The following is a 27,619-nucleotide window of genomic DNA, read 5'->3' on the forward strand; positions in this document are numbered from 1 at the left end:
CAGTTTTGATGGGCACCCGTTTGTCACCATTATAGTGCAATTTCATGTAATTGTTTAGTGTTGAGTTGTGTTGTGTAGTGGCTTTGCTGGCATCTGCATCTAAAGTATATATTTTGATTACGATCCACAAATATGTGCATGCTAAAATCACCACTGTACAGGAGGAAAAGGAGAATAGTAATTGAAAAGTAGTAAAGGCTGGCTTGCAATTTGTTTTTTTCATATGGGTAATAAGCTAAAACAAGGAAAACATACAACAGATTTGGATTTGTAAAGTAACAAAAATTGAAGCGTTGTGCTATAGTAAGTTAGTAACACTGCTGCGCTAATGCAAAATTGTTGCCGTTAAGCTGAGAGAATTAATATATAAATTAAGAGGACAAGTCAGTTAAGAACAAATTCTTGTTCAGGGGCAGAACGACAGATTTGTACCTTGTCAGCTCGGGGATTTAAACTGCAACCTTTCAGTTACTAGCCCAACGCTCTAACCACTAGGCTACCCTGCCGCCCCTGAAAAAATATATATTTTTCCTTCATCAATAAATACACATAATACCCCATAATGACAAATTGAAAGCAGATTTTTAGAAATGTTTGCAATGTCCTTGAAAATAAAATACATATTATTTACATAACTATTTAGACCGTTAAGCCTGTTTTTGCTTTGTTCATTATGGGGTATTGTGGGTAGACTGAATGAGGGGGAAAAATATTTAATACATTTTAGAATAAGATGTAACGAAATGTGAAAAGTCAAGGGGTCTGAATACTTTCTGAATGTATGTATGGTCCTGGGATTTCAATGATCTTAAGTGTTATAAAGAACAATTTACCTTCTACAACTATTGTGTAGCTTGTGCAGCGACATAGAGCAAAACATTACATGTGCGTTTTCATGAAAGTCATAGATAGCGTTCATAGTTTTTAGCTCCAAACATTCACTCAAAATACATTTTGTAAAAAGACCAGGCCCCTTCATGATCCCCTCGTCTCACAAACACTGCTCTAACTCAGCCTTTGTTACACACAACAGATTACCAATGGATGCAGAAGAAATAGACAAATCCAATGGTACACCCAGAAGTCTACACAAGGTTAAAAGGGTTTAAAAGATAAAATCATTGGTGTCGTGATGTTGGGTTCAAGCAAGCAGAGGCACACCAAGTCCTTAAACATAATGACTCACAAGAGTGGAAGAAACCTGACCAGATATGATCGTTAGTTAAGATTAATAATCTTTGACACAGAGATAATACTTAAGTAGGGTAATTCCTACTTGTGGTGAGGTTGTTGACGTCAGTTGACTTTGCGTTCCATTTTCCAGCACAGTGCAGACAGTGACAGAGTACTGAAGTACCACATTGTGCAGGTCAGAGAGAGTGATGCTGTGTGAAGATGTGGTAGTGATGTGTGGTTCTGTCGCTGGACAGTAGGTAGGAGAGCTTGTAATGATGTTGGCTTTGGCTCGCATCCTGGTGGCTGGCTCCAGCAACAACAGCTGATGTGGTGTCCACTGAGCTCAACAGTCAGCGGTTCTGGAGCAGGAAGTACTAAGGGAAAATACATTATCTTAGGGCTAATGTTTAACTCTAGAAATATTCTACAGGAGGAAAGTAGCATAGTAGTTGATAAATAGAAACGGCCAGCGTTTAAGATTTGATATGGGAAGAAATAAGCTAAAGCAGAAGTCACACAACAGAGAGTTACACAAATGTTATAAAGCAAATACAGTAACTTGGAAAGTATACCAACTACAAGTACTAAATGTCCATCCTATACATTGTGCATGTAATATGAAATATTATGAAAGTATTGTTGTTAAGATATGGATGTGATTTAAGGAGCCATAAGAGATCATTTGTTTCCATAAACTTTGCACAGTAAGTAGCCACACCCAGAGTCAGAGAGCGTGTCAGCCTGACGGAACTGCCCCTTTCGACCAGTGTGCATAAAGAATTGGCAAAGAAATGAACATTAAGACCAGATAGACGTAGAGCTGCAGATCACATTCAAAGTGGTTTGAACTCTGAATCTCAACACGAGGTGGAGAAGAAAACTCCCCTCCCGGATAATCATTGGTACGGCTGATTAGCTGTCCTAAGTAAAGTATCTTCAAAAGTGAATTTAAGTGGGACCATTCTCCTACTCTGGTCAAACCATCATACTACGCTACTCTCATCACCCCAATGGGAACCATCGACCCGGCTGGCTAGCCTATCTTCAAAGAACCTTCTTCCAGAGCGAATGGAAGAAGAATAAACTCTTTCGTTTTGTTCAGGACTACCCGACAAGTCACCGGATACCGGACAACTACAGAGGAGAACAAAAGTAGAAGACCGTGAGTGAGCCGTGAGAAGGCCCAACTCACTTTCCAGGGCGGCCCGGTTCAGAGAGAGATACACGGCGGCACCTCACGTAAATACATTCATGATTTCTTACTTTTTATGCAGGTGATGTTAGAACGTTCTCTCCGTTCCAGAATGTGATTGTTACACAACAGTACATTTAATCCATGCTGCCCTCAAACCAAGGCACACAGCCTGTTTTTATTTATAGGCTGTTTCAACTTCAATTTCAAATGATTTTCTAACAAGTTTTTATTTTCTAAGTCCCTGGGTGCTGGGACCACTAGGAAGAAATATAATATGTTTGATGAAACAGAATATGGCATAGGCCTATAGATAATTTATTGTTTGGACATCACATTAAAAAACTACATCCCTAGAAGCAAATAACCAAAGACAAACTCAAGTTACTGTACCAGTAAATACAGATGATGAGACCCATCTGCTTTGGCTGCCATCTCCTCCCTCTGTAGCCACACTGAACTGGTACTTCTTACCAGGCTGAAGTCCAACTATTTCAACATTACACCCATCTTCCACCATCAGGCTCCTCTCTTCTCCATCACATCTCCAGGTCACTCTGAAATGATGTGGTCCCGTCAGTCCCTCAGGAGAACCCCAGCTCTGAGACACAGACTCTGACGTCACTGACGAGAACTGGATCGCACCAGGAGGGGGCAGTACTTCTAAAGAAATAATGGAAGATCAAAAATAATTACGTTAATTGCACTGGCACACTAAAATGAAAACGACATATTAATCAAACAAGCATTATGGAATAAGTATTATTAATCTAAACAAATTCATCTTCCTCTTTAAATGGTCTTAAAATTGTATGTATGTTGTTGAACACAATGTAAAGGTCTCAAAATACATTGTTTGGGTAATGTATTTCTTGATTGTACAAACACCTACCGTCAACTGAGGCCAGCTTTAGTCTTTGACATTGATCTCTATCAAAAGTCTTGAAAACAGAGTAAGAAGCCATTATTTTGATGAAAAACACTGTTGTTTCTTTGCAGAATATACGATGAAAAAGCTAGTATGACTGAACATCACTATGATAAAATGTAATATCTTCTTTAAAGAGCATCTACCTACCTGTCTTCCTGKRTGTTTTATCTCCTCATAGACTACATCATGTCCTTTYTGRYTTGTRACTYKACACAGACTGCAGATCAGCTTCTGGTCTMTCCTGCAGAACACCTCCAGAGCTCTGTGGTGTTCCTGACAGAGTCTCTCCTCCAGGTCTCCAGTCACCTCCACCAGGGTGTGTCTCTGTAGTTTAGGTACTGTGTAGTGCTTCTTAACGTGGGTCCCACAGTAGGAGAGAGTGCAGGTCTGACAGAACTTCACAGCTTTGACCTCACAGACATCACAGACCATCTCTTCTGGCCTGATGAGGCTAAGTCAATTACACACATTAAAACTTAAACATTAAAACATAATAAACAAAATACATAACCTTTTTAGATTTACCAAGCAACTTTAAATTTCACAAGAAGAATTTACTTTATATACCTGTCAAACATGTACACTAAATATACAAAAGTATGTGGACACCCCTTCAAATGGGTGGATTTAGCTATTTCAGCCACGCCCGTTGCTGACAGGTAAATCAAATCGAGCACACAGCCATGCAATCTCCATAGACAAACATTGGCAGTAGAATGTAGGTACACTACTCTTATTGAAGAGCTCAGTGACTTTCAACGTGGCACTGTCATAGGATGCCACCATTCCAAAAAATCAGTTTGTTAAATTTATGCCTTGGTAGAGGTGCCCCGGTCAACTGTAGGTGCTGTTATTGTGAAGTGGAAACGTCTAAGAGCAACAGCGGCTAAGCCGCGAAGTGGTAGGCCACACAAGCTCACAGAACGGGAACGCCGAGTGCTGAAGCCCGTAGCGTGTAAAAATAGTCTGTCCTCGGTTGCAACACTCACTACCGAGTTACAAACTGCCTCTGGAAGCAACATCAGCACAAGAACAGTTAGTCAGAAGCTTCATGAAATGGGTTTTGATGGCCGAGCAGCCGCACACAACCTGATCACCATGCGCAATGCCAAGCATCAGCTGGAGTGCTGTAAAACTTGCCGCCATTGGACTTTGGAGCAGTGGAAATGCGTCCTCTGGAGTGAAGAATCACCCTTCACCATCTGGCAGTCCAACGGACAAATCTGGGTTTGGCGGGTGGCAGGAGAATGCTACTTGCCTCAATGCATAGTGCCGACTGTAATGTTTGGTTGAGGAGGAATAATGGTCTGGGGCTGTTTTTCATGGTTCGGCTAGGCCGCTTAGTTCCAGTAGAGGAAAATCTTAACGTTACAGCATACAATGACATTCTAGCCCAGGGGTTGGCAAACTTTTTGGCTCAAGTGCCACATTTAGCTTTTGAAACCAAGTGAAGGGCCACATACTATATGCGTGACAAAACATATGAAGCCTGTGTTCACGTAGACACACAACTAGTAGTGTACTGTAGGTGTACATATGCTGCTAAGATTGCAGAACAATTCTGTCACTGTACTTTCTCTGCCCACAATCAGACTCACAGCCACAAAAAATAAGTGCAAACTTCTAAATATGAAAAAACATGTTTACATGACTGGAAACAGCAGACGGCTGATAAAGACCATCTCCATTCCTAAAGTACAATCTGAGTGACACAAATAAGAGCAAAAACGATATAATTTTAGTTCATATTGAATGGCCTGTTTATGGTAGCATATTATGGAATACTTCTCATTTCACCTCCACCCTAAAAAAGATAATTGTGAGCCACATACAGAGCAAACGAACAACATTTGGATTCATGTTGACATGTAGATGGTCTATAACTCTTTATATTAAAGCAGATTACTGAACAGTTCTCAAATCATCTCAGCCCAAATAAAGTACAATCTGAGCCGTTGTAGTAAGCATTCAATGTCAAATGAATGGGGACAAGGCCAGTATCCAAGTGCATTACTGGAAGCCTGGCCTACCCCACTTGGTGATTTCAGTCTTAATGTGAGCAATGGGTCTGGTCAGCTCTCTTGTAAAGGGCATCAAAGTCTGGTGTTACTTCTGAAGTAGAGATCCTCAGAACAGCTGACAAGTGGTTTGTTAAATTGACCTGTGACGGGATGTCTTGTAATTCATGAGTGAGTAAATTTGTTCACACACATATGTGGATCTGAATAAAACCAGCATCCTCTGGGCGTGATTTTTCATGTTTGGAAACTGTTTCATTCAGTGAGCCATAAAACTGGTATTTTTTGTCTGTTATACTTCTCCGTCAAAGCTGGATGTTGATGAGCTCCAGTTGTGTGTCAGGTGGTGCTTTCTAGCTGCCGAAAGACAGGGGGCATGACACACCCTCCAGCTCAGTCTCAACCTTGCCAAAGTCTATTGTATGTCTCAGTGTGGCACTGCGATAGTGCGGCCAGAGTCGGGAAATGAGCGAGAGACCGGTGGCTCATTTGTCTGGAACATACCTATCTCCCTTCTCAGTTCTCACACGGCAAAATACCTTTCCCAGGCTTAGCCAGCGCACATTTGAATGGTACAACAAGTCCTGGTGCTCTGCCTCTGTGTCATTGAGCAGCTGAATGAACTGACGATGGTTAAGCCTCATCGCCCGTTTAAAGTTGAGAAGTTGTACAACCACTTTGACAACATTTTCCAACTTTAACACACTTTAACACACAGGGGTTCCTGATGAATAATACAGTGAAGAAATTCCTCTGATTTAGGGCTTTCTTCTTTTACATTGTCTTGTAATCTTTTTATTAGGCCAATGTTTTTACCGGTTAGATTTGGTGATCCATCTCCACGGTAGATTCATTTTTTCCAAGCACCCTGTTAGCATGCTTGCTTGAAAAATGACAATTGAGATTATATTCCTTAAAAACATCAACACTTTCTTGGCATATCAGACATACCGCCTTATGTCCAATATTATTAAAAACGTATTTCACCTTTGGAACGTTCTATTCCCAGCCCATTGTTCTACATCACAATGCCTGCTTTACTATTGTTGGCATTGAGACACGCCCACTTCAAACTTGTAGGCTTACCTCAAATAGCTACTTTGTGTGCAAGCTCACTGTTCACCTAGGTACAGGATGTTGTTACCCACTGTGCTAATGATTTATTTTATTTAACTAGGCAAGTCAGTTAAGAACAAATTCTTATTTTCAATGACGGCCTAGGAACAGTGGGTTAACTGCCTGTTCAGGGGCAGAACTACAGATTTGTACCTTGTCAGCTCGGGGATTTGAACTTGCAACCTTTCGGTTACTAGTCCAACGCTCTAACCACTAGGCTACCCTGCCGCCCTGTGCTAATGATGGCTGGCGCATAGCCATCAAACGATAAACATTTCCTGGTCATGGTTAACCTTATTTTCTTTCAGAAAATGGTGTTTGCCTAAACAAAACGCATGACTCTGTCCTAAGTTTATGAGCCTAGCAAGTGTTATGAATGAGTTATGTAGTACCCACAGAAGGCCACAGGGAAGATCAAGAGAGCTATAAACCCATACTGTTTTTTGCCTTAAAAACCTTAACCCTAGGTATAACCTATTTTAGCCTTAACCCTAACCCTAGGTATAACCTATTTTAGGCTTAACCCTAACCCTAGGTATAACCTATTTTAGCCTTAACCCTAAACCCTAACCCTAGGGTAGCCTAGAACACTTAAAACTATTTATTTAGATGGGTGACATTATTTGCAAAAGTAACACCCCCTTAACATATAAACACAGACACTGGACACAGACAATAAAAATTTGATTTTTTTAAATTGTAAAACTGGTAGCTCTCAAAAGAGCCTTTGCTTGCTGAGCAGTTCGTATTCATGACTGTGCTGCCTGCCTGCCATTAGAGTCTGTTTGCCAACCTGCCTGCCATGTCATCAGAGGAGTAATGAAAAGTTAATAAAACATTGCCACGCTTTCACATAGAGGCCTAGTTTACATTTACAGTTAGTCATTTAGCAGACGCTCTTATCCAAAGCGACTAAGGTTAAGTGCCTTGCTCAAGGGTACATCGACAGATTTTCACCTAGTCCGTTCGGGGATTCTAACTAGCCACCTTTCGGTTACTGCCTAATGCTCTTAACTGCTAGATTGCAAACCACAAAATGTTAAACACAAAAAGGCAAATGGTAGTAGATAAATGGTAGTAGATAAATGGTAATACATAAATGGTCAACTTTCAGACTGCCATTGTTTTGGGGAAATACGGGTATGTATGTCTATTTTGCCAAAAATCTCAGAATGTGTATATTTAAAAAAAAATCAAGTCCGACACCATTTTAATCAGGAGAATCTCCTCTTTGTAATGATGTAAGTCTGGGCAGCGAGCTCGGTTGTCGTCAAATGCTAGCCCCAAAATACATTTTGCCCTTGGAACCCTGAGCTCCGCCCATTGTTTTCCTATGGAGAGGCATGCCGGTCTATTTCGCCAAATATCTCACCGTGTATATTTAGTTTTTTTCAAGTCGGACACCATTTTAATCAGGAGAATCTCCTCTTTGTAATTATGTAAGTCTGTGCAGCGAGCTCAGTTGTCATCGATCACTAGAAAATAAATAGTCAGAAGTTTTCATTTTTTCCCTACTTCCTCATTACGCAGACATAAACACAGTTGACACCATCGAGGTGCGGATGTTAACTTTCTACACAAGTTGTTTTCTTTCAGTTTCGTCCTAACAGATTGTAGTGGTAAAATAAAAAGGGCTACGTTTTCTTGTGCCATCTAGGCTAAATGCAATTCTAAGCATCCCAGCTAGCACAGCAGATCTGGGCCGATTCCGGCTGAGAGTCGGGGCAATCGGCTGAGAGTCAGACTCGGCCGACATCATGTGGGCCGAGTCTGGGCCGCCTTCGGTAGTATTACTTATGGCTTGTATGCGGGGATTGAGCTCGGGCCGATTCCGGTGTGAGTTATCTGGCCCAAATGTATCACTTGGGGCCTGGGCCAATTCCGGTGAGAGTTATCTGGCCCAAATGTATCACTTGGGGCCTGGGCCAATTCCGGTGAGAGTTATCTGGCCCAAATGTATTACTTGGGGCTATTACTTGGATAACACGGGCTGCTTTATATAATTAACATTTCATTATTTATTTATTTATTCCATATTTTCCTAATTGTTTCTGTGATCGAAAAAATACAATTAACATTTAAATGAAATTCTTTAAGAGTCCTGTGTAGTATTATATTATTTTGATACTTTGTGCAAGGCAATTGACAAGCATTAAAAACTTTGTGGCTGGAACCTTCCGAGTGGCGCAGTGGTTTAAAACACTGCATCACAGTCCAAACTGCGTTTCTATAGACCCGTGCCGGCTGCGACCGAGAGACCCATGAGGCGACGCACAATTGACCCAGCATCGTCCGAGTTAGGGGAGGGTTTGGCCGGCCGGGAAGTCCTTGTCCTATCGCACTGTAGTGACTCCTGTGGCGGGCTAGACGCTGACACGGTCATCAGGTGTATGGTGTTTCCTCCGACACAAATAGCTTTTTTGTGGATGGGTATAATTTATATGTATAAAATGTATAATAGTCATATTTAAAATGACTAAATTGGGTAATTTTGTATACCTTTATAAAAATGTTAATCTGGTCGCTTCTGGGGGGATTCTGGTAAGATGCCGGCAAAGTCGTCTGAATAACGGAAGAAGGAATTGGCCCGATGCACTTGGGCCGATTCTGGGCAGTCATTCATTTTGATTCCGGGTCGAGTACGACACCCGATTCCTAGCTGATTCCACATTGCTAGCTGGGATCACACCAGTCAGAAGAGGCTCTGCAAATGTTAGTTTCAATTCATTTGCAATGACCTCGCGCTACCCTTCCATTTCAGCCTACGTTATTTTGCCGTTTTTCAGCCTTGGGTGAATTTTGACTTGTTCTATTGTCCAGCCTACTATGATGGCATTCTGAATCTGACTGTAGGTCCAAATACAGAGTGCACTGCCAGGCTACAGCTGCATCTATTGGAGGTTGTTTGTATATCATGGAATGAGTCATTTTAAGCCAAAAATCGTAACTCAAATATAATCATATTTAATACATTTAAAAAATGTCTCACGGGCCGGACACGGCCCGCCGTCCGTACTTTTACCCCCTTTTTCTAGAAGATTCTGTGCTTCCAACTTTGTGGCATCAGTTTGGAGAAGGCCCTTTCCTGTTTCAGCATGATAATGCCCCCATGCACAAAGCGAGGTCCATACAGAAATGGTTTGTCGAGATTGGTGTGGAAGAACTTGACTGGCCTGCACAGAGCCCTGATCTCAACCCCATCGAACACCTTTGAGATGGAACACTGACTGCGAGCCAGGCCTAATTGTCCAACATCAGCGCCCGACCTCACCAATGCTCTTGTGGCTGAATGGAAGCAAGTTCCAACAGCAATGTTTCAACATCTAGTAGAAAGCCTTCACAGAAGAGTGGAGGCTCTTATAGCAGCAAAGGGGGACAAACTCCATATTAATGCCCAAGATTTTGGAATGAGATGTTCGACAAGCAGGTGTCCACGTACTTTTGGTGATGTAGTGTATGTCATACAACTACATGTAATAATGCATGTGTTGTTGGTTTACCTTCCATCCCTGGTTTGGTCTCCATCATCACTTGGGTCTCTGCTTAAATTCAATGACTGGTCACTCTGGTCACTCGTAGACATATGACTAGCTGTACGTAGCTGGAGATGATTCAAATTGTTCCTGTAAACAAAGAAAGTTTTCTTCACAGTTGATCTGGTTGCTGTTGGATCCTAACTACTATCTCCTACTGTTGTGCCCTTGCTCAAGCACACAACTTCTCCATGGTCACTGCACAGCGGCTTGATCCTGCGCTCCTCTTAGTGTGTGTGTGTGTGTGTGTGATGCAGTGGTGTGTATTTATGGATGCTTCCCCCAAAAATATACCAAAACTAAATTTAAATACATCAAATAATGTATCTTTCGTCTCTCTGTGATTCATAATTTTCCTTAAAATTAGCAAGAGGCTGAATGTATGTCACAGGAGAAAGCATCTGAGTGAGCAAAACAGCGCCCCTCTGTCTCTGTATGTGTTGCCAATTTATCTGATTCTGTCTGGTCAAAAAGAGTATGACATTGTTGCCACCTGTAGCGTTGAATGCAAGGGAAGCCAGCAAGCATTTGGCCTAACTTCAATATGCTCTTTAAAAAAATAAGACCTACACCACTTTTAACAGCACATTACTCAACACTAGTGAGACTCATGTCGCCTACGGTAGGCCTACAGTATATCGGAAAAATATGACGTGACTCTCCGCCAATAATTACATATAGAGGATTTGAGGATTCTAAATTAAAACCAAAAGTCGCCTCATGGGTCTCCCGGTGGCGTTCAGCATGGGTATCGACCCTGCATCTGTAGCAACGCATTTTGCACTGCGGGAGCCCCCATCCACTCGGGAGCCCCCATCCACAGAGTATCAAAATACAGAGAGGTGTTGGTAAAGCTATACTGTCCTGCTAATAGCCCATAATGGGCTATTATAATACTGTACATGGTGTCCACGTCAGGATGACCAAAACATTTATTTATTAAAGACTATCAGAAAGAATGTTGGTACTTATTTTGATCCAAAGCCATGAATGAGTGAGTCACTCAGCTTTATGTAGGTGCCGGGCTATATGACTGTGCCATCAACTTGATAATATATAACGATATTTTGGAGGTAATTTTGTTTTCAAAAAAACAAAAGTGAGCTATTGTAATCTGAAAAAAGGCCCAAAAAATATCCGTAAAGGCCAAAACATTTAGGGAGAGAAACGCTGGGCCAATTGTGCGCCGCCCATAAAGGCCAAAATATAGCCCTGCTAATAGGCATAATGGCACTGTACAACGTGACTGTGTGTGTTTGAAAAAGTATTTTCCAGTAAGCAACAATTTGTTTACCTTCATTGGACAGTGTAGTGCAGTTCGATTAACAAGAATTGTTAATGTCCTGGGATTTTTTTTAACTTGCAACCTTATGCTAATCACATTAGCCTATGTTAGCTCAACCGTCCCACATGGGGGACACCGATCCCGTAGAGGTTTTAAATCAAAAAACACGTCAACAAACATTTTCCCTTGTCAGCACATTTTTGTGACAAATTGCACAAAATCATTGCAAATGATGTCATTATTGCCAAAGCAGAATCAAGCATTTTGGCCTGCAACTATGACAAAACAAACTGTGAAATCCTGGGGGGACTGTCATAACAAGGCGAATGGGGACTTCTTGTGGCGGACACACAATGAACAAAACACTTTTCTATAGACCTGAATAGTATAATAACAATATAATTGGTTACGCTGCCATATTCTACTGCACATAACCAATTATCTTAGTAAAGTAAAATCATTAATTAGTGACATCAAATTGGATAAAATGCCCATAAATAAAAAGTATTATCTCACCCCTCTATTTTAGCTAATTCTCCGTCCTTGAATCCAAGAGGGATCATCAATGATTTGTCACTCTTTATTGATAGATAACTGGGGATTGGTGACACTGGTCTCTCCAGATGAACCCTGAAAGCAACAAAAGACCGTCACACAATTCACTTGAACATACAATAAACATATACAGTACATAATACACATGTCATACAGCTATACTACTCTGCATAGGTTGTACTGGTTTACCTTTCATCCTTGCTTTGGTCTCCATCACTTGGGTCTACGCTCAAATTCACTGACTGGTCACTGTGGTCACTATGACTAGCTGAACATAGCTGGAGATGCTTCATATTGTTGCTGTGAACATAGAAAGATGCTCACGAATGTGTTTACTGTTATTTCAATGCAACTATTTTATAAAACATTGAACTGTGACTCAACTGTGTATTGTAAGGTAATAAACAACAACAACAAAAAAATCAGATGAAGAACAAATAATAATTAGAAGCACATTAGTTCTCCGTCACTCTCCAGTGTTCTAGTGGACTCACAGCTAGGTGTAGGAAAGTCTGTTTTATGCACATGGACACTGTGAACAGAGAATATTTTTACTGCAGCTTTAGTGTTTGAGAAATTTTGGAACAAAAACATTTTTGAGGAACGTAAACAAAATCGGGAACGAAGGTGATTTCTACTGTTCCGGAACAGAACCATTATTTCAAAAGCATGGGAATTGCTTAATTAATAACATTATTTTACATTTTGGGGGAAAATTCCATCAAAGTGCCTATGAAAAGCACTTACTCTGTCACACAGGAACTTCTCCTTCCAGTGTCTGCCTGCCAGATAGTTTTCTAGGCTAGTTAAGGATACTTTAGTTATCACGTTTCACATTGGATTTAACAAAAAGGTAAGACTTATTTTGAATTCTGGTGTGGCTGCACACACAAGCTTGTTAGCTAGCTCTGGTCCAGGGCGTTGAGCTAGCCTCAGCGTTGAGCCAACTCTTGGACATTCAAAGTTCCTCCATTATTATTTGCTCCTACGTAGCTAGGTACAGGGCCTTCAAAAAGTATTCACCCCATTGACTTTTTATGCATTTTGTTGTGCTACAGCCTGCATTTAAAATGTCAAAGTGCAATTTGTTTTTAGACATTTTTACAAATTAATTAAACATTTAAAGTTGAAATGTCTTTGAGTCAATAAGTATTGAACCACTTCATTAGTTATGGCAAGCCTAAATAAGTTCAGGAGTAGAAACGTGCTTAACAAGTCACATAATAAGTTACATGGACTCACTCTGTGTACAATAGTGTTGAACATTATTTTTTAATGACTACCTAATCTCTGTACCCCACATATATAATTATCTGTTAGGTCCTCAGTCGAGCAGTGCATTTCAAAAACAGACTCAACCACAAAGAACAAGGAGGTTTTCCAATGCCTATTGGTATGTGGGTAAAAACAAAAATACAAACATTGAATATCCCTACGAGAATGGTGAAGTTATTAATTACACTTTGGATGGTGTATCAATACACCCAGTCACAACAAAGCTACAGGTATCTTTCCTAATTCAGTTGCCAGAGAGGAAGAACACTGCTCAGGGATTTCACCATGATGCAAATGGTGACTTTAAAACAGTTACAGAGTTTAATGGCTGTGATAGGAGAAAACTGAGGATGCATAAACATTGTAGTTACTCCTCAATACTAACCTTATTGACAGAGTGAAAAGAAGGAAGCCTTTGCAAAATAAAAAATATTCCAAAACATGCATTCTACTTGCAACAAAATAAATAAAGTAATACTGCCAAAAATGTGGCAAAGCAATTCACTTTTGGTCCTGAATACAAAGTGTTATCGATCCTCAACACTGGGGCCCCACAAGGGTGCGTTCTGAGCCCTCTCCTGTACTCCCTGTTCACCCACGACTGCGTGGCCATGCACGCCTCCAACTCAATCATCAAGTTTGCGGATGACACTACAGTGATAGGCTTGATTACCAACAACGACGAGACGGCCTACAGGGAGGAGGTGAGGGCCCTCGGAGTGTGGTGTCAGGAAAATAACCTCACACTCAACGTCAACAAAACAAAGGAGATGATTGTGGACTTCAGGAAACAGCAGAGGGAGCACCCCCCTATCCACATCGACGGGTCAGTAGTGAGAAAATGGAAAGTTTAAGTTCCTCGGTGTACACATCACGGACAAACTGAATTGGTCCACCCACACAGACAGCGTTGTGAAGAAGCGCACGCAGCGCCTCTTCAACCTCAGAGGCTGAAGAAATTCGGCTTGTCACCAAAAGCACTCACAAACTTCTACAGATGCACAATCGAGAGCATCCCTCGGGCTGTATCACCGCCTGGTACGGCAACTGCTCCGCCCACAACCGTAAGGCTCTCCAGAGGGTAGTGAGGTCTGCACAACGCATCACCGGGGGCAAACTACCTGCCCTCCAGGACACCTACACCACCCGATGTCACAGGAAGGCCATAAAGATCCATCAAGGACAACAACCACCCAAGCCACTGCCTGTTCACACCGCTATCATCCAGAAGCGAGGTCAGTACAGGTGCATCAAAGCAGGGACCGAGAGACTGAAAAACAGCTTCTATCTCAAGGCCATCCAGACTGTTAAACAGCCACCACTAACATTTACGGCTCCAACATACTGACTCAACTCCAGCCACTTTAAAAATGGGAATTGATGAGATAATGTAAAATGTACCACTAGCCACTTTAAACAATGCCACTTAATATAATGTTTACATACCTACAATACCCACTCATATGTATATACTGTACTCTTATATCATCTACTGCATCTTGCCATCTTTATGTAATACATTACCACTAGCCACTTTAAACTATAGCCAACTTATGTTTAAATACCCTACAGTACTCATCATATTATGTATCCTACTCTCTATACCATCTACTGCATCTTGCCATGCCGTTCTGTACACCACTCATTCATATATCTTTATGATCAGATCTGTTTATTCCCTTACACTTGTGGTGTGTATTAAGGTAGTAGTTGTGGAATTCGTTACGTTAGATTACTGTTGGTATTACTGCATTGTCGGAACTAGAAAGCACAACATTTCGCTACACTCGCATTAACATCTGCTAACCATGTGTATGTGACTAATAAAATTTGATTTGATTTGATTTGATGTTTGGGGCATAAATATGCCACTCTCCATATTTTCAAGCATAGTGGTGGCTGCATCATGTTATGGGTATGCTTGCAATCATTAAGGACTGGGGAGTTTTTCAAGATCAAAAAGAAACCTAAACCTGGTTCAGTCTGCTTTCCACCAGTCACTGGGAGATTAATTCACTTTTCAGCAGGACAATAACCTAAAACACAAGGCCAAATCTACACTGGAGTGGCTTACCAAGAAGACAGTGAATTTTCCTGAGTGGACGAGTTAGTTTTGACTTAAATCTATGGCAAGACCTGAAAATGGTCTAACAATGATCAATAACCAATTTGACAGAGTTTGAAGAATTTTGAAAAGGATAATTGGAAAAGTTGCACAATCCAGGTGTGGAAAGCTCTAGAGAGGTGCCTCAACAAAGTATTGACTTAAATTCACACCCTTATGTACAGTGCATTCGGAAAGTATTCAGACGCCTTGAATTGATGAAATACTTTTTTTTCTCATCAATCAATCTACATAATGACAAAGTGAAAAATTAGAAATGACAAAGTGAAAAATTTGAAATGTTAGCAAATTTATAAGAAATAAAAAATGAATCTTATTTACGTAAGTATTCAGACCCTTTGCTATGAGACTCGTAATTGAGCTCAGGTGCATCCTGTTTCCATTGATCATCCTTGATGTTTCTACAACTTGATTGGAGTCCACCTGTGGTAAACTCAATTGATTGGACATGATTTGGAAAGGCACACATGTCTATATAAGGTCCCACAGTTGACAGTGCATGTCAGCGCCAAAACCAAAGGAATTGTCCGTAGAGCTCCGAGACAGGATTGTGTCAAGGGACAGATCTGGGGAAGGGTACCAAAACATTTCTGCACAATTGAAGGTCCCAAAGAACACAGTGGCCTACATCATTCTTAAATGGAAGAAGTTTGGAACCACCAAGACTCTTCCTAGAGTTGGCCGGGCCAAACTGAGCAATCGGGGGAGAAGGGCCTTGGTCAGGAAGGTGACCAAGAACCAGATGGTCACTCTGACAGAGCTCCAGGGTTACTCTGTGGAGATGGGAGAAACTTCCAGAAGGACAACCATCTCTGTAGCACTCCACCAATCAGGCTATTATGGTAGAGTGGCCAGACGGAAGCCACTCCTCCGTAAAGGGCACATGACAGCCCACTTGGAGTTTGCCAAAAGGGCTCTCAGACCATGAAAAAACAAGATTCTCTGGTCTGATGAAACCAAGATTGAACTCTTTGGCCGGAATGCCAAGCGTCGCGTCTGGAGGAAACCTGGCACCATTCCTACGGTGAAGCATGGTGGTGGGAGCATCGTGCTGTGGGGATGTTTTTCAGCGGCAGGGACTGAGAGACTAGTCAGGATCAAGGGAAAGATGAACGGAGCAAAGAACAGAGAAATTCTTGATGAAAACCTACTCCAGAGCACTCAGGACATCAGACTTTGGTGAAGATTCACCTTCCAACAGGACAACAACCCTAAGCACACAGCCAAGACAACGCAGGATGGCTTCGGGACAAGTCTCTGAATGTCCTTGAGTGGCCCAGCCAGAGCCCGAACTTGTACCCAATCGAACATCTCTGGAGACACCTGAAAATAGCTGTGCAGTGACGCTCCACCTCCAACCTGACAGAGCTTGAGAGGATATGCAGAGAAGAATGGAACAAACTCCCCAAATACAGGTGTGCCAAGCTTGTAGCATCATACCCAAGAAGACTCGAGGCTGTAATCTCTGCCAAACGTGCTTCACGTAAATGGTCTGAATACCTATGTAAATGTGTTAATTAGTTATTTCTGTATTTAATTTTCAATACATTTACAAAAAATATATATTTTTTTTCACTTTGTCATTATGGGTATTTTGTGCAGATGAGTGAGAACAAAAATAAATGTAATACATTTTGAATTCAGGCTTTAACAACAAAATGGGGTATAAGTCAAAGGTTATGAATACTTTCTGAAGGCTCTGTATCTAGCTAGCATAGAATGATGTAATTCAGTGAAGTAATGATAGGCCTACTACTAATATCCTGAACACATTATAATGCATGTCATATCATGATACCGAGCACTTCAAGGCAGGACCCCTCTCTCTCACTCTCTCCCAATCCTGCAAAATGTACGTCACACTTGTCTGTCATTCAAGGATGTAAACAACTAGCTTTCCCGGTCCATACAAAGGTGCTCTCTCAGCACTGATTGGTGGAGTATTGAATGAGCTAAATGTAAAAACTATGTCGACTTCACAAGTTAACAAAGGAACAGAAGGAACAATATAAACGGGTACTTTTTTCTCAGTCAGACCTGTTCAGAACATTATTATGCTGGTCAGAACAGTGGAACGGAACGAAAAAATTGTGGTTCTGCTCAGAAAGAAACGCTTGGAAAATAATTTTGTATCCAACCTCTGCGGTGAACACAAATAGAGTATTAGTTTGATAGAAATTAGGGGAAACTGAGTTCCACCATTATCTGACTGGAAACAGCATACAGTTTAAATAAAATTTTCATTTTCAAAATGCATTTTCCAATTTAATCTATTACTATACCTTGTAATGTCAGTAAACACTATATAAACAGTTATCCTGATAATTACTATAATAAACAGTTATCCTGATAATTACTATAATACACAGTTATCCTGATAATTACTATAATAAACAGTTATCCTATAACATTACTATAATAAACAGTTATCCTGATAATTACTATAATACACAGTTATCCTGATAATTATTATAATACACAGTTATCCTGATAATTACTATAATACAGAGTTATCCTGATAATTACTATAATACACAGTTATCCTGATAATTACTATAATACACAGTTATCCTGATAATTACTATAATACACAGTTATCCTGATAATTATTATAATACACAGTTATCCTGATAATTACTATAATACACAGTTATCCTGATAATTACTATAATACACAGTTATCCTGATAATTATTATAATACACAGTTATCCTGATAATTACTATAATACACAGTTATCCTGATAATTACTATAATACACAGTTATCCTGATAATTACTATAATACTCAGTTATCCTGATAATTACTATAATACACAGTTATCCTGATAATTATTGTAATACACAGTTATCCTGATAATTACTATAATACACAGTTATCCTGATAATTACTATAATACACAGTTATCCTGATAATTATTATAATACACAGTTATCCTGATAATTACTATAACACACAGTTATCCTGATAATTACTATAACACACAGTTATCCTGATAATTAATATAACACACAGTTATCCTGCTAATTACTATAATTCCCAGTTATCCTAACAATTACTATATAAACAGTTATCCTGATAACTACATCAGATTGCATCATTAGAAGTGAAATGTGTTCCAATGGACAGACACACACACACACACACACACACACACACACACACACACACACACACACACACACACACACACACACACACACACACACACACACACCCCTACCTCATATCAGGGTCCATGGTCTCATCAAGATCCTTGTTTGGTGACCCATCCCTCAAGTCTTTCTTTAGGGATGGCTTCACCTTCAGCCCCCTGATGATAACTCATTATAACTCTCAGAGAGGACGTCTCACAATCCTGAAGAGGACTGGTCTGTTCCCAAATGAATCTGTAAATAAGATGAGTAAACACCATTATATTCAAATGTTTAAATACAAAAGCAAAGTAGGCCTACTGTTGGCCTGCTGTGCTGGGGATATAAATTGACATTGTAATGACATTCTGTGAAGCATTTTGTACCAAATACAATTGTGAAAAGCACTAAAGGCTGAATGTTATTTTTTTATTATACAATTTTTATTTATTTATAAAAATATTTAATCCAGCAATGTAACATAATTTTAGTGAAGATGTAATTAAGTTATTTAGTTGTCTTTTTTCGTGTCAGTCCTCTTTTAGGAAATGGTAGGCTGGACACCAAACCGACCCTACCGGTTCATGGCTAGGCGGTAGACAGTTTATGTCAAATTGATGTCAAAAGTAAATTTTTGCATTTTAGTTAAACGTAACCTTTTTCTTAAATTTAACCTAATTTTCCCAACCTACTACGTTAATTAATTATACTAACATGTGGAGTAATTTCTCCTAACATGCTTGGAAAATTCAATCCAGGTCAATTCTGACATAAACCTTCTTGCCAAAACGCCTCAACCTGCCCCGATCATAGAGAATAGAGGCCTCTAGTGGCCAAAAGGCTGCATTAGCATGGGCAGCGCCATTGAGGACTTCCACCATTTTAACGTAGTCAACTGGGTGGAACTTCCAACTTCATTGGCTTACCCTTTCTGGTGACCCAGTTGGAGTCATGTCCAGCCGGGTCATCAGGAGGGATCAGGCAGTCCTAAAGTAGAAATGTACTACTTTAAAAAGAAGATAGCATCAATGGTGCTGCCCCTGCTGTCTAGCTCTATGGCCCAACGCAAAACCATGTTTTTATGATTCCATTTTGTCAAGGTTTGCTGGGAGTCATAGGCGTATCCGAAATCTGTATTGCCTACTACTTACTATAACGACATAATGTGTACTACTAATCGTCTTACATAGTATTTAGAAACGTACTGTTTACAACAAATGTATGCTGTACACAACAAATATGAACATAAATTACTAGACTCACCGTTCATTTGGGTACAGTGCATTCTTCCTCAAAAGTGTGCAGCGAATTATAGCCGAAATGAGTATAACATCCAGGCATTTAAAGCATACTCGATTTTCCAAAATTCACATATAAAAAAATATTTTCACATACCTAAAATGCCTATTATTTAGAATGCAAGTATGGGTATCCGGATACGCCCACTGTACAAATGTAACGGGACTCAATTAGGCCTTTGACCGCCTATCAGTTTGGTAGAAATGCACTGTATGTATACAACTCACACGATTGTCTATTATTTATTTCCTCATAAGCATCTCTCATTTTCGGATAAATATATTACCATATCTGCTAAATCTCAGTCAGCGTCTGGAGAACACTTTTCGTGGTCTTTCTTGTGCGCACTAACCATTATGCTAGTTGGCCTAGTGGGGTACTAGATTTTTTTACTTGCCATTTATTAGAAATTATTTAAAAAATCGGGTCTTTATTAAAAGCAAGTTTCGTTGAGTTAAATAATAATTGACTCCCAAAGAATCTTACACCTGACTTTCATAATAAACATCTTAACCTACCATTTCTGCTGCTGTCTTGCAAGTCGAAAACCCTGGGGTGGAGACAGAAAGAGAGAAAAGTGGTCGAATTTACTTTCAGTTTCTAACAGGAAAGAACTTCGACAAACAACTCCCGCTTAGAAAACGTAGACCTGTTTTTTTTTAAGAGGCAGAATATGTAGTTCTAATATTTGAAATGTTTGAGGTGTCAAATATTGATAGGGTCAAATTAATTAAAAACATCTGGAAATAACACGACACATCTGATACATCTTGGCAGTGGCATACGCCGCAAACTCTATAAAGAAAATATTTATTGTCCATTACAATTATTTGATAATTTGATATTTGAATGTGTCTTCAGCTCGTAGTTATTAAATGCAGTGAAAAAATATATATATACATCGGAAAAAATTCTACAGGATTCATATCAGCTTTTTGGCGTTCCTGTGATAGTTGTAGTTCCTCTTTCGTTCCTCTAGGTTGCGACAGAGGACTTTGTAGAGCTGATGGGTCCTGAGACGTTATAGCAGAGTCAGCAGAAATGAAAGGAGTGAAGGGACGCTTTCAGAGGTACAGAGGTAATAGCCACGGAAAGTAGTTTGGGGGTGGGGGTGCCGCGATTTCCCCCCGGTTGGGTAGGTGGGGGAGGGGGGGGGGGTTACAGCTATAGACACAAATAAACTGTACAAAATAGGCCATTTACTTATTTAAGAACCATCATTCTTCATCAAATCAAATCAAATTTTATTTGTCACATACACATGGTTAGCAGACGTTAATGCGAGTGTAGCGAAATTCTTGTGCTTCTAGTTCCGACCATGCAGTAATATCTAACAAGTGATGTAACAATTTCACAACAACTACCTTATACACACAAGTGTAAAGGAATTAATAAGAATATGTACATAAAAATATATGGATGAGCGATGGCCGAACGGCATAGGCAAGATGCAGTAGATGGTATAGAGTACAGTATATACATATGAGATGAGTAATGTAGGGTATGTAAACATTATATAAAGTGCCATTGTTTAAAGTGACTAGTGATACATTTATTACATCCAATTTTTTATTATTAAAGTGGCTAGAGATTTGAGTCAGTATGTTGGCAGCAGTCACTCAATGTTAGTGATGGCTGTTTAACAATCTGATGGCCTTGAGATAGAAGCTGTTTTTCAGATGTATATTCAATTGTTGAGGTTGGTTTATACTTTGTCTAAAGTGTGTAAACCATTAGAATGTGTCCACAGATAGTTCTTAGACTAACTGTAAATCAACCAACCAGCAACCCAGTAACCAACCAAGCAGTCAAAACAATGGCAGATGGTGGTCTCCCGAGTGGCGCAGCAGTCTAAGGCACTGCATTGCAGTGCTAGAGGCATCACAACAGATCCAGGTTCGATCTGTAGTGTCCGGGAGACCCATGAAGCGGTGCACAATTTGCCCAGTGTCGTCCGGGTTAGGGGAGGGTTTGGCCGGCTGGGATGTTCTTGTCCCATCTCCTTGTGGCGGTCGGGCCATGCACGCCAGCTGTAAGGTGTTTCCTTTGACACATTGTTACCAGATGTGGAAAATAGTTTAATGTAACCATGGCTCTGTAGTACTGTGCACCTCCTATGGGAGCTGTCTGTTCTGGACTTGGAGACTGTGAAGAGACAAAGAGACCTCTGGTTGCATGTCTTGTGCGGTATGCATGGGTGTCCGAGCTGTGTGTTAGTAGTTTAAACAGACAGCTTGGTGCATTCAACATGTTAATACTTCTTACAAAAACAAGTAGTGAGGAAGTCAATCTCTCCTTTACTTTGAGCCAAGAGAGATTGACATGCATATTATCAATGTTGACTCTGTGTACATTTAAGGGCCAGCTGTGCTGCCCTGTTCTGAACCAGTTGTATTTGTACATGGCTAAATAAAAGTTGTCAAGTTACATTTTAAGGCCATCATCTCAAAGTATATATGTTTAAAGCCCAATGCTTTACACCTCTGAAGCCCTCCTGTGTCATGGTATATTTTCATAGAACTGTATGTGCAGAGGAGGCTGGATAATATCGACAAATATACTGAGACTGTCACACCCTGATCTGGTTCACCTGTCCTTGTGATTGTCTCCACCCCCTCCAGGTATCGCTTATTATTCCAGGTGTATTTATCCCTGTGTTTCCTGTCTCTCTGTGTCAGTTCATCGTGTATGTTTTTCAAGCCACTGTGACTATTAAAACCTACCCCAACCAGAAACCGTGGATAGATGGCAGCATTCGAGCGAAACTGAAAGTGCGAACCACCGCATTTAACCATGGCAAAGTGACTGGGAATATGGCAGAATAGAATGATAAATCAGTTTATTTAAGATAGACTACTTACAAAGCTACACCATCAGCATGTGAATTAGTTGATCATTTTCTTGTCAATCATTTTTTATGAAAGTGTTGAGTTCGTTTCAGACAGTCTATAGACTGTAGTATACACCGCTCCACCATTTTAGGCCATATTTATCTGACGGAGAACAGTAATTCATCAACCTCACAAGTACCCTAGTAATTCATAAACACTTGAGCCATTTAATCAAGAACAAGTGGTGTTTCAGATCATCTTTATTTTGCAGTTATGCTACGAACTTATCAGATCTCACAGCGCCTGGAGAAGTATTTATCACGTCAGGAAACCCATTCATGTAACATAGCAATCTTGGTAACGCTATATTTTAAGGGATTCTTATTACAGTGTAATTACATATGTGATTACACTAAAAGTATTGTAATTAATTGTAATAATTAATAGTTACACTGTAATAACAACATGCAACTGGTTATAATTGCACTCTGTAAGTACAGGGATGTAACAATGAATGCTTCTTACAAGGGTTGTTATGGTGACCATATTACAGCCACACTGGCGGTCACAAGTCATGATGGCAGTCAAATTCCATGTGACCGTTTAGTCACGGTAATTAGGCTTCTCCTAGCTCTGATGCTGCTGATGGTCATTAGTAGCCTACCAAACTTGCTAACTACCTGGTACTCAGCACTCTATTGTCCCTCTAATCACTCTGACATCAATGCAAATGTAATGAAAAATCAAAGAAAAAAATACTTGATGAGCCCATGATGCTCAACATTTCTATAGGCTATGCAATTGCGTGAGAAAACAGTGATGTTAAAAGAGGAGATCCCATCAGTTTTCTATAGGCTAGGCTTACTATATTTATTTCTCAACTTACCTAATATTAAGCACATTGCTTCTCTTTACAACAGGAGTATAGTCTACCTGGCTGGCAATAAAATGAACCGTTGGGAAAAGCCTCCTCCGTTCCCTATTTCAGTGCATAGATGACATATATTTTGCATGCACCTGCCCGTTTCTAGACAGGTGCATGATAATGGTCCATTCTAAATCAGCGCGTGAGTTTCAAGTTAGGAAAGATCATTTTAACCATACAAATGCACCCTTATAATAAAAGCATTACATGCATAATCGCATTTGCGGACACTTTTGAGAATGGTGGTTTCCCGCTAATGGAACATTCGCGTTTATAGCATACTGCCAACGCTTTTTTTAATGCTAGTGGCTGTACTAATTTGGGAGCTATCCCATCCCACAACTGTCCCAGACTATGTTTGGAATATTTCTTTCTCGTATAGAATAGGTCAACTGTTGTACTACGGGGGGATAGTAGATTGTCATAGGCTCGTGCTTTTGCTGTTCGTTAAGCCTACTCATCCGGTTGGCTGACGGAAAGTAAATGTGGACAGTTCTTCCAGAATCTTCAATATGAGCCTCGGAATTGGATAAGGACATGCGCAGTTGAGTCCCGGAAGTGTCTGTCTTCACTTGTAGGAGAAAGACCCGATCACCTGATGGAGACAGCGACCACAATCCAATGCGGGATAAAGCGCAATTCTTATAAAATAATATAATATTTATGTTGCACCATTGTTCTCATGTAATATAAGCGTATACAATTTCAGTAGCACATGTCCTAGACTGATGGACTGGGCCATCTACTCAAACAGGCGCGAATCAGACAGGTTTCTAGAAGACTATGATATATAAAAAAATTCTACTGCTACTTGCTTGACTAAATAAATCTTTGTCGACCAAACTGGGGTCAGCCCTAATTTGTACTTATTTATTGGTTGCATGCGTTCCTTCTATATTGCTTTCTTTCTTTTTTCTTTCTTTCTTCAACTACTCTAAATCCCCAACTACCCCAACTACTAATGAATGGAATTCTATGGGAGATATGCTTCTAATCAGCACATGCTCATTGTTTAAGCTAGAGACTCCATTTATCTTTCCAGAGGCTTTAAGAGCCTTTCAAAATATACATACAGTACCAGTCAAAAGTTTGGACACACCTACTCATTCCAGGCTTTTCTTTATTTTTACTATTTTGTACATTGTAGAATAATAGTGAAGACATCAAAAGTATGAACAACAAGATTGATTCTCTACTTAGTTTGACCAGTTTATTCGACCTGTTATATAACTTTTTGAAGTTTTCGTCCGAGTTCGCCTGCATCTGCGCGAGCGTTTGGACATGTGCACTAAACATGCTAGCAAAAGTAGCTACTTAGACATAAGTAATGGACAGTATCGAACAAAACAACGATTTATTGTGGAACTAGGATTCCTGGGAGTGCATTCTGTTAAAGATCATCAAAGGTAAGAGAATATTTATGATGCAATTTCGTATTTCGGTTGACTCCAACATGGCGGAGAAATGTTGTTATTTTTGAGCGCCGTCTCAGATTATTGCATGGTGTGCTTTTTACGTAACGTTTTTTTGAAATCTGACACAGCGGTTGCATTAAGAACAAGTGTATCTTTAATTKTATGTAAAARATGTATCTTTKATCAAAGTTTATGATGAGTATTTKTGTTATTTGACGTGGCTCTCTGCAATTTCRCCGGATATTTTGGAGGSATTTCTGAACATMSCGCCAATGTAAACCGAGATTTGTGGATATAAATATGCACATTATCGAACAAAACATAAATGTATTGTGTAACATGATGTCCTATGAGTGTCATCTGATGAAGATCATCAAAGGTTAGTGATTCATTTTATCTCTATTTCTGCTTTTTGTGACTACTATCTTTTGCTGGGAAAATGGCTCTGTTTTTCTGTGGCTATGTACTGAGCTAACATAATTGTTTGGTGTGCTTTCCCCGTAAATCCTTTTTGAAATCAGACATGTTGGATTCACAACATGTGTAGCTTTAATTTAGTGTCTTTCATGTGTGATTTCATGAAAGATTCATTTTTATAGTAATATATTTGAATTTGGCGCGCTACATTTTTTCTGGCTTTTGGCCAAGTGGGACGCTACCGTCCCACATATCCCAGAGAAGTTAAGACACTAACAGCTTACAGACAGTAGGCAATTAAGGTCACAGTTATGAAAACTTAAGACATGAAAGAGGCCTTTTTACTGACTCTGAAAAACACCAGAAGAAAGATGCCCAGGGTCCCTGCATATCTGCGTGAATGTGCCTTAGGCATGCTGCAAGGAGGCATGAGGACTGCAGATGTGGCCAGGGCAATAAATTGCAATATCCGTACTGTGAGACGCCTAAGACAGCGCTACATGGAGACAGGACGGACAGCTGATCGTCCTCGCAGTGGCAGACCACGTGTAACAATACCTGAACAGGATCGGTACATCCGAACATCACACCTGCCGGACAGGTACAGGATGGCAACAACAACTGCCCGAGTTACACCAGGAACGCACAATTCCTCCATCAGTGCTCAGACTGTCCGCAATAGGCTGAGAGAGGCTGTAGGCCTGTTGTACGGCAGGTCCTCACCAGACATCACTGGCAACAATGTCGCCTATGGGCACAAACCCACCGTCGCTGGTCCAGACAGGACTAGCAATGACGAGTCATGGTTTTGTCTCACCAGAGGTGATGGTCGGATTTGAGTTTATCGTCGAAGGAATGAGCTTTACACCGAGGCCTGTACTCTGGCGCGGGATCGATTTGGAGGTGGAGGGTCAGTCATGGTCTGGGGCGGTGTGCCACAGCATCATTGGACTGAGCTTGTTGTCATTGCAGGCAATCTCAGTGCTGTGCGTTACAATGAAGACATCCTCCTCCCTCATGTGGTACCCTTCCTGCAGGCTCATCCTGACATGACCCTCCAGCATGACAATGCCACCAGCCATACTGCTCGTTCTGCGCGTGATTTCATGTAAGACAGGAATGTCAGTGTTCTGCCATGGGCAGCGAAGAGCCCGGATCTCAATCCCATTGAACACATCTGGGACCTGTTGGATTGGAGGGTGAGGGCTAGGGCCATTCCCCCCAGAAATGTCTACACACACAACACACACACACACTCATGCAGTGATCTGAACCCGAGTCTCCCATGGGAGAAACCAACGTCTTAAAGGGAATATGGGGAATTTAGCAAATTAGGTTTTTGTGGTAAAGTACATGGGGGCCGTTCATCTTTACCCAACTACACTATTATTTGCGAAAGTGTTGATCTGATTGGTGAAAGGACCAATTAGTGGAAAAAGACCAGAATTGGGCTAACTGTGTAAATGTAGCTATGGAGAACTCCAAATTCTAATTCCAACCATTTCTCATTACTTTGGCTGCGTTTACACAGGCAGTCTAATTATGATCTTTTTCCACTAATTGGGCTTTTGACCATTTATTAACATCAGATCTTTTTCAGAGCTGTATGATTCACTACTCTGGACGATTCTGACTTAGAATATGTGGACAACTACAAATACCTAGGTGTCTGGCTAGACTGTAAACTCTCCTTCCAGACTCATATTAAACATCTCCAATCCAAAATCAAATCTAGAATCGGCGTCCTATTTCATAACAAAGCCCTCCTTCACTCAGCTGCCAAACATACCCTCGTAAAACTGACTATCCTGCCGATCCTCGACTTCGGCGATGCCATTTACAAATAGCTTCCAATCTCTACTCAGCAAACTGGATGCAGTCTATCACAGTGCCATCCGTTTTGTCACCAAAGCCCCTTATACCACCCACCACTGCGACCTGTATGCTCTAGTCGCTGGCTTCTCGCTACCGTATTCGTCGCTAGACCCACTGGCTCCAGGTATCTATAAGTCTATGCCAGGTAAAGCTCCGACTTATCTCAGCTCATTGGTCACGATAACAACACCCACCGTAGCACGCGCTCCAGCAGGTATATCTCACGGTCATCCCAAAGCCAACACCTCTTTGGCCGCCTTTCCTTTCCAGTTCTCTGCTGCCAATGACTGGAACGAATTGCAAAAATCGCTGAAGCTGGAGACTTATATTTCCCTCACTAACTTTAAACATCAGCTATCTGAAGCTAACCGATCACTGCCAGCTGTACATAGCCCATTTTGTAAATAGCCCATCCAATCTACCTACCTCATCCCCATATTGTGTTTATTTACTTTTCTGCTCTTTTGTACACCAGTATTTCTACTTGCACATCACCATCTGCTCAATGCTCTCACTTC

The 27,619-nt window shown here is 40.6% G+C and overlaps 1 protein-coding gene across 1 annotated transcript; it reads right to left on the reverse strand.

Annotated features, from left to right (window-relative positions):
- Positions 1-1,296: 1,296 nt before the first annotated feature.
- Positions 1,297-20,226, reverse strand: LOC112075963 (uncharacterized). Its single transcript, XM_070441135.1, has 10 exons — positions 20,157-20,226; positions 18,429-18,594; positions 12,261-12,338; positions 11,996-12,106; positions 11,768-11,881; positions 9,934-10,056; positions 3,447-3,750; positions 3,261-3,309; positions 2,762-3,031; positions 1,297-1,550 (listed from the first exon to the last, which is right to left on the reverse strand). The coding sequence occupies exons 2-10, from the start codon at positions 18,443-18,445 to the stop codon at positions 1,297-1,299; spliced, it is 1,320 nt and encodes a 439-aa protein (XP_070297236.1). The 5' UTR covers positions 18,446-18,594; positions 20,157-20,226.
- Positions 20,227-27,619: the final 7,393 nt, after the last annotated feature.

Source organism: Salvelinus sp. IW2-2015, unplaced genomic scaffold, assembly GCF_002910315.2.
Source record: "Salvelinus sp. IW2-2015 unplaced genomic scaffold, ASM291031v2 Un_scaffold3491, whole genome shotgun sequence".
NCBI lineage: Eukaryota > Metazoa > Chordata > Actinopteri > Salmoniformes > Salmonidae > Salvelinus > Salvelinus sp. IW2-2015.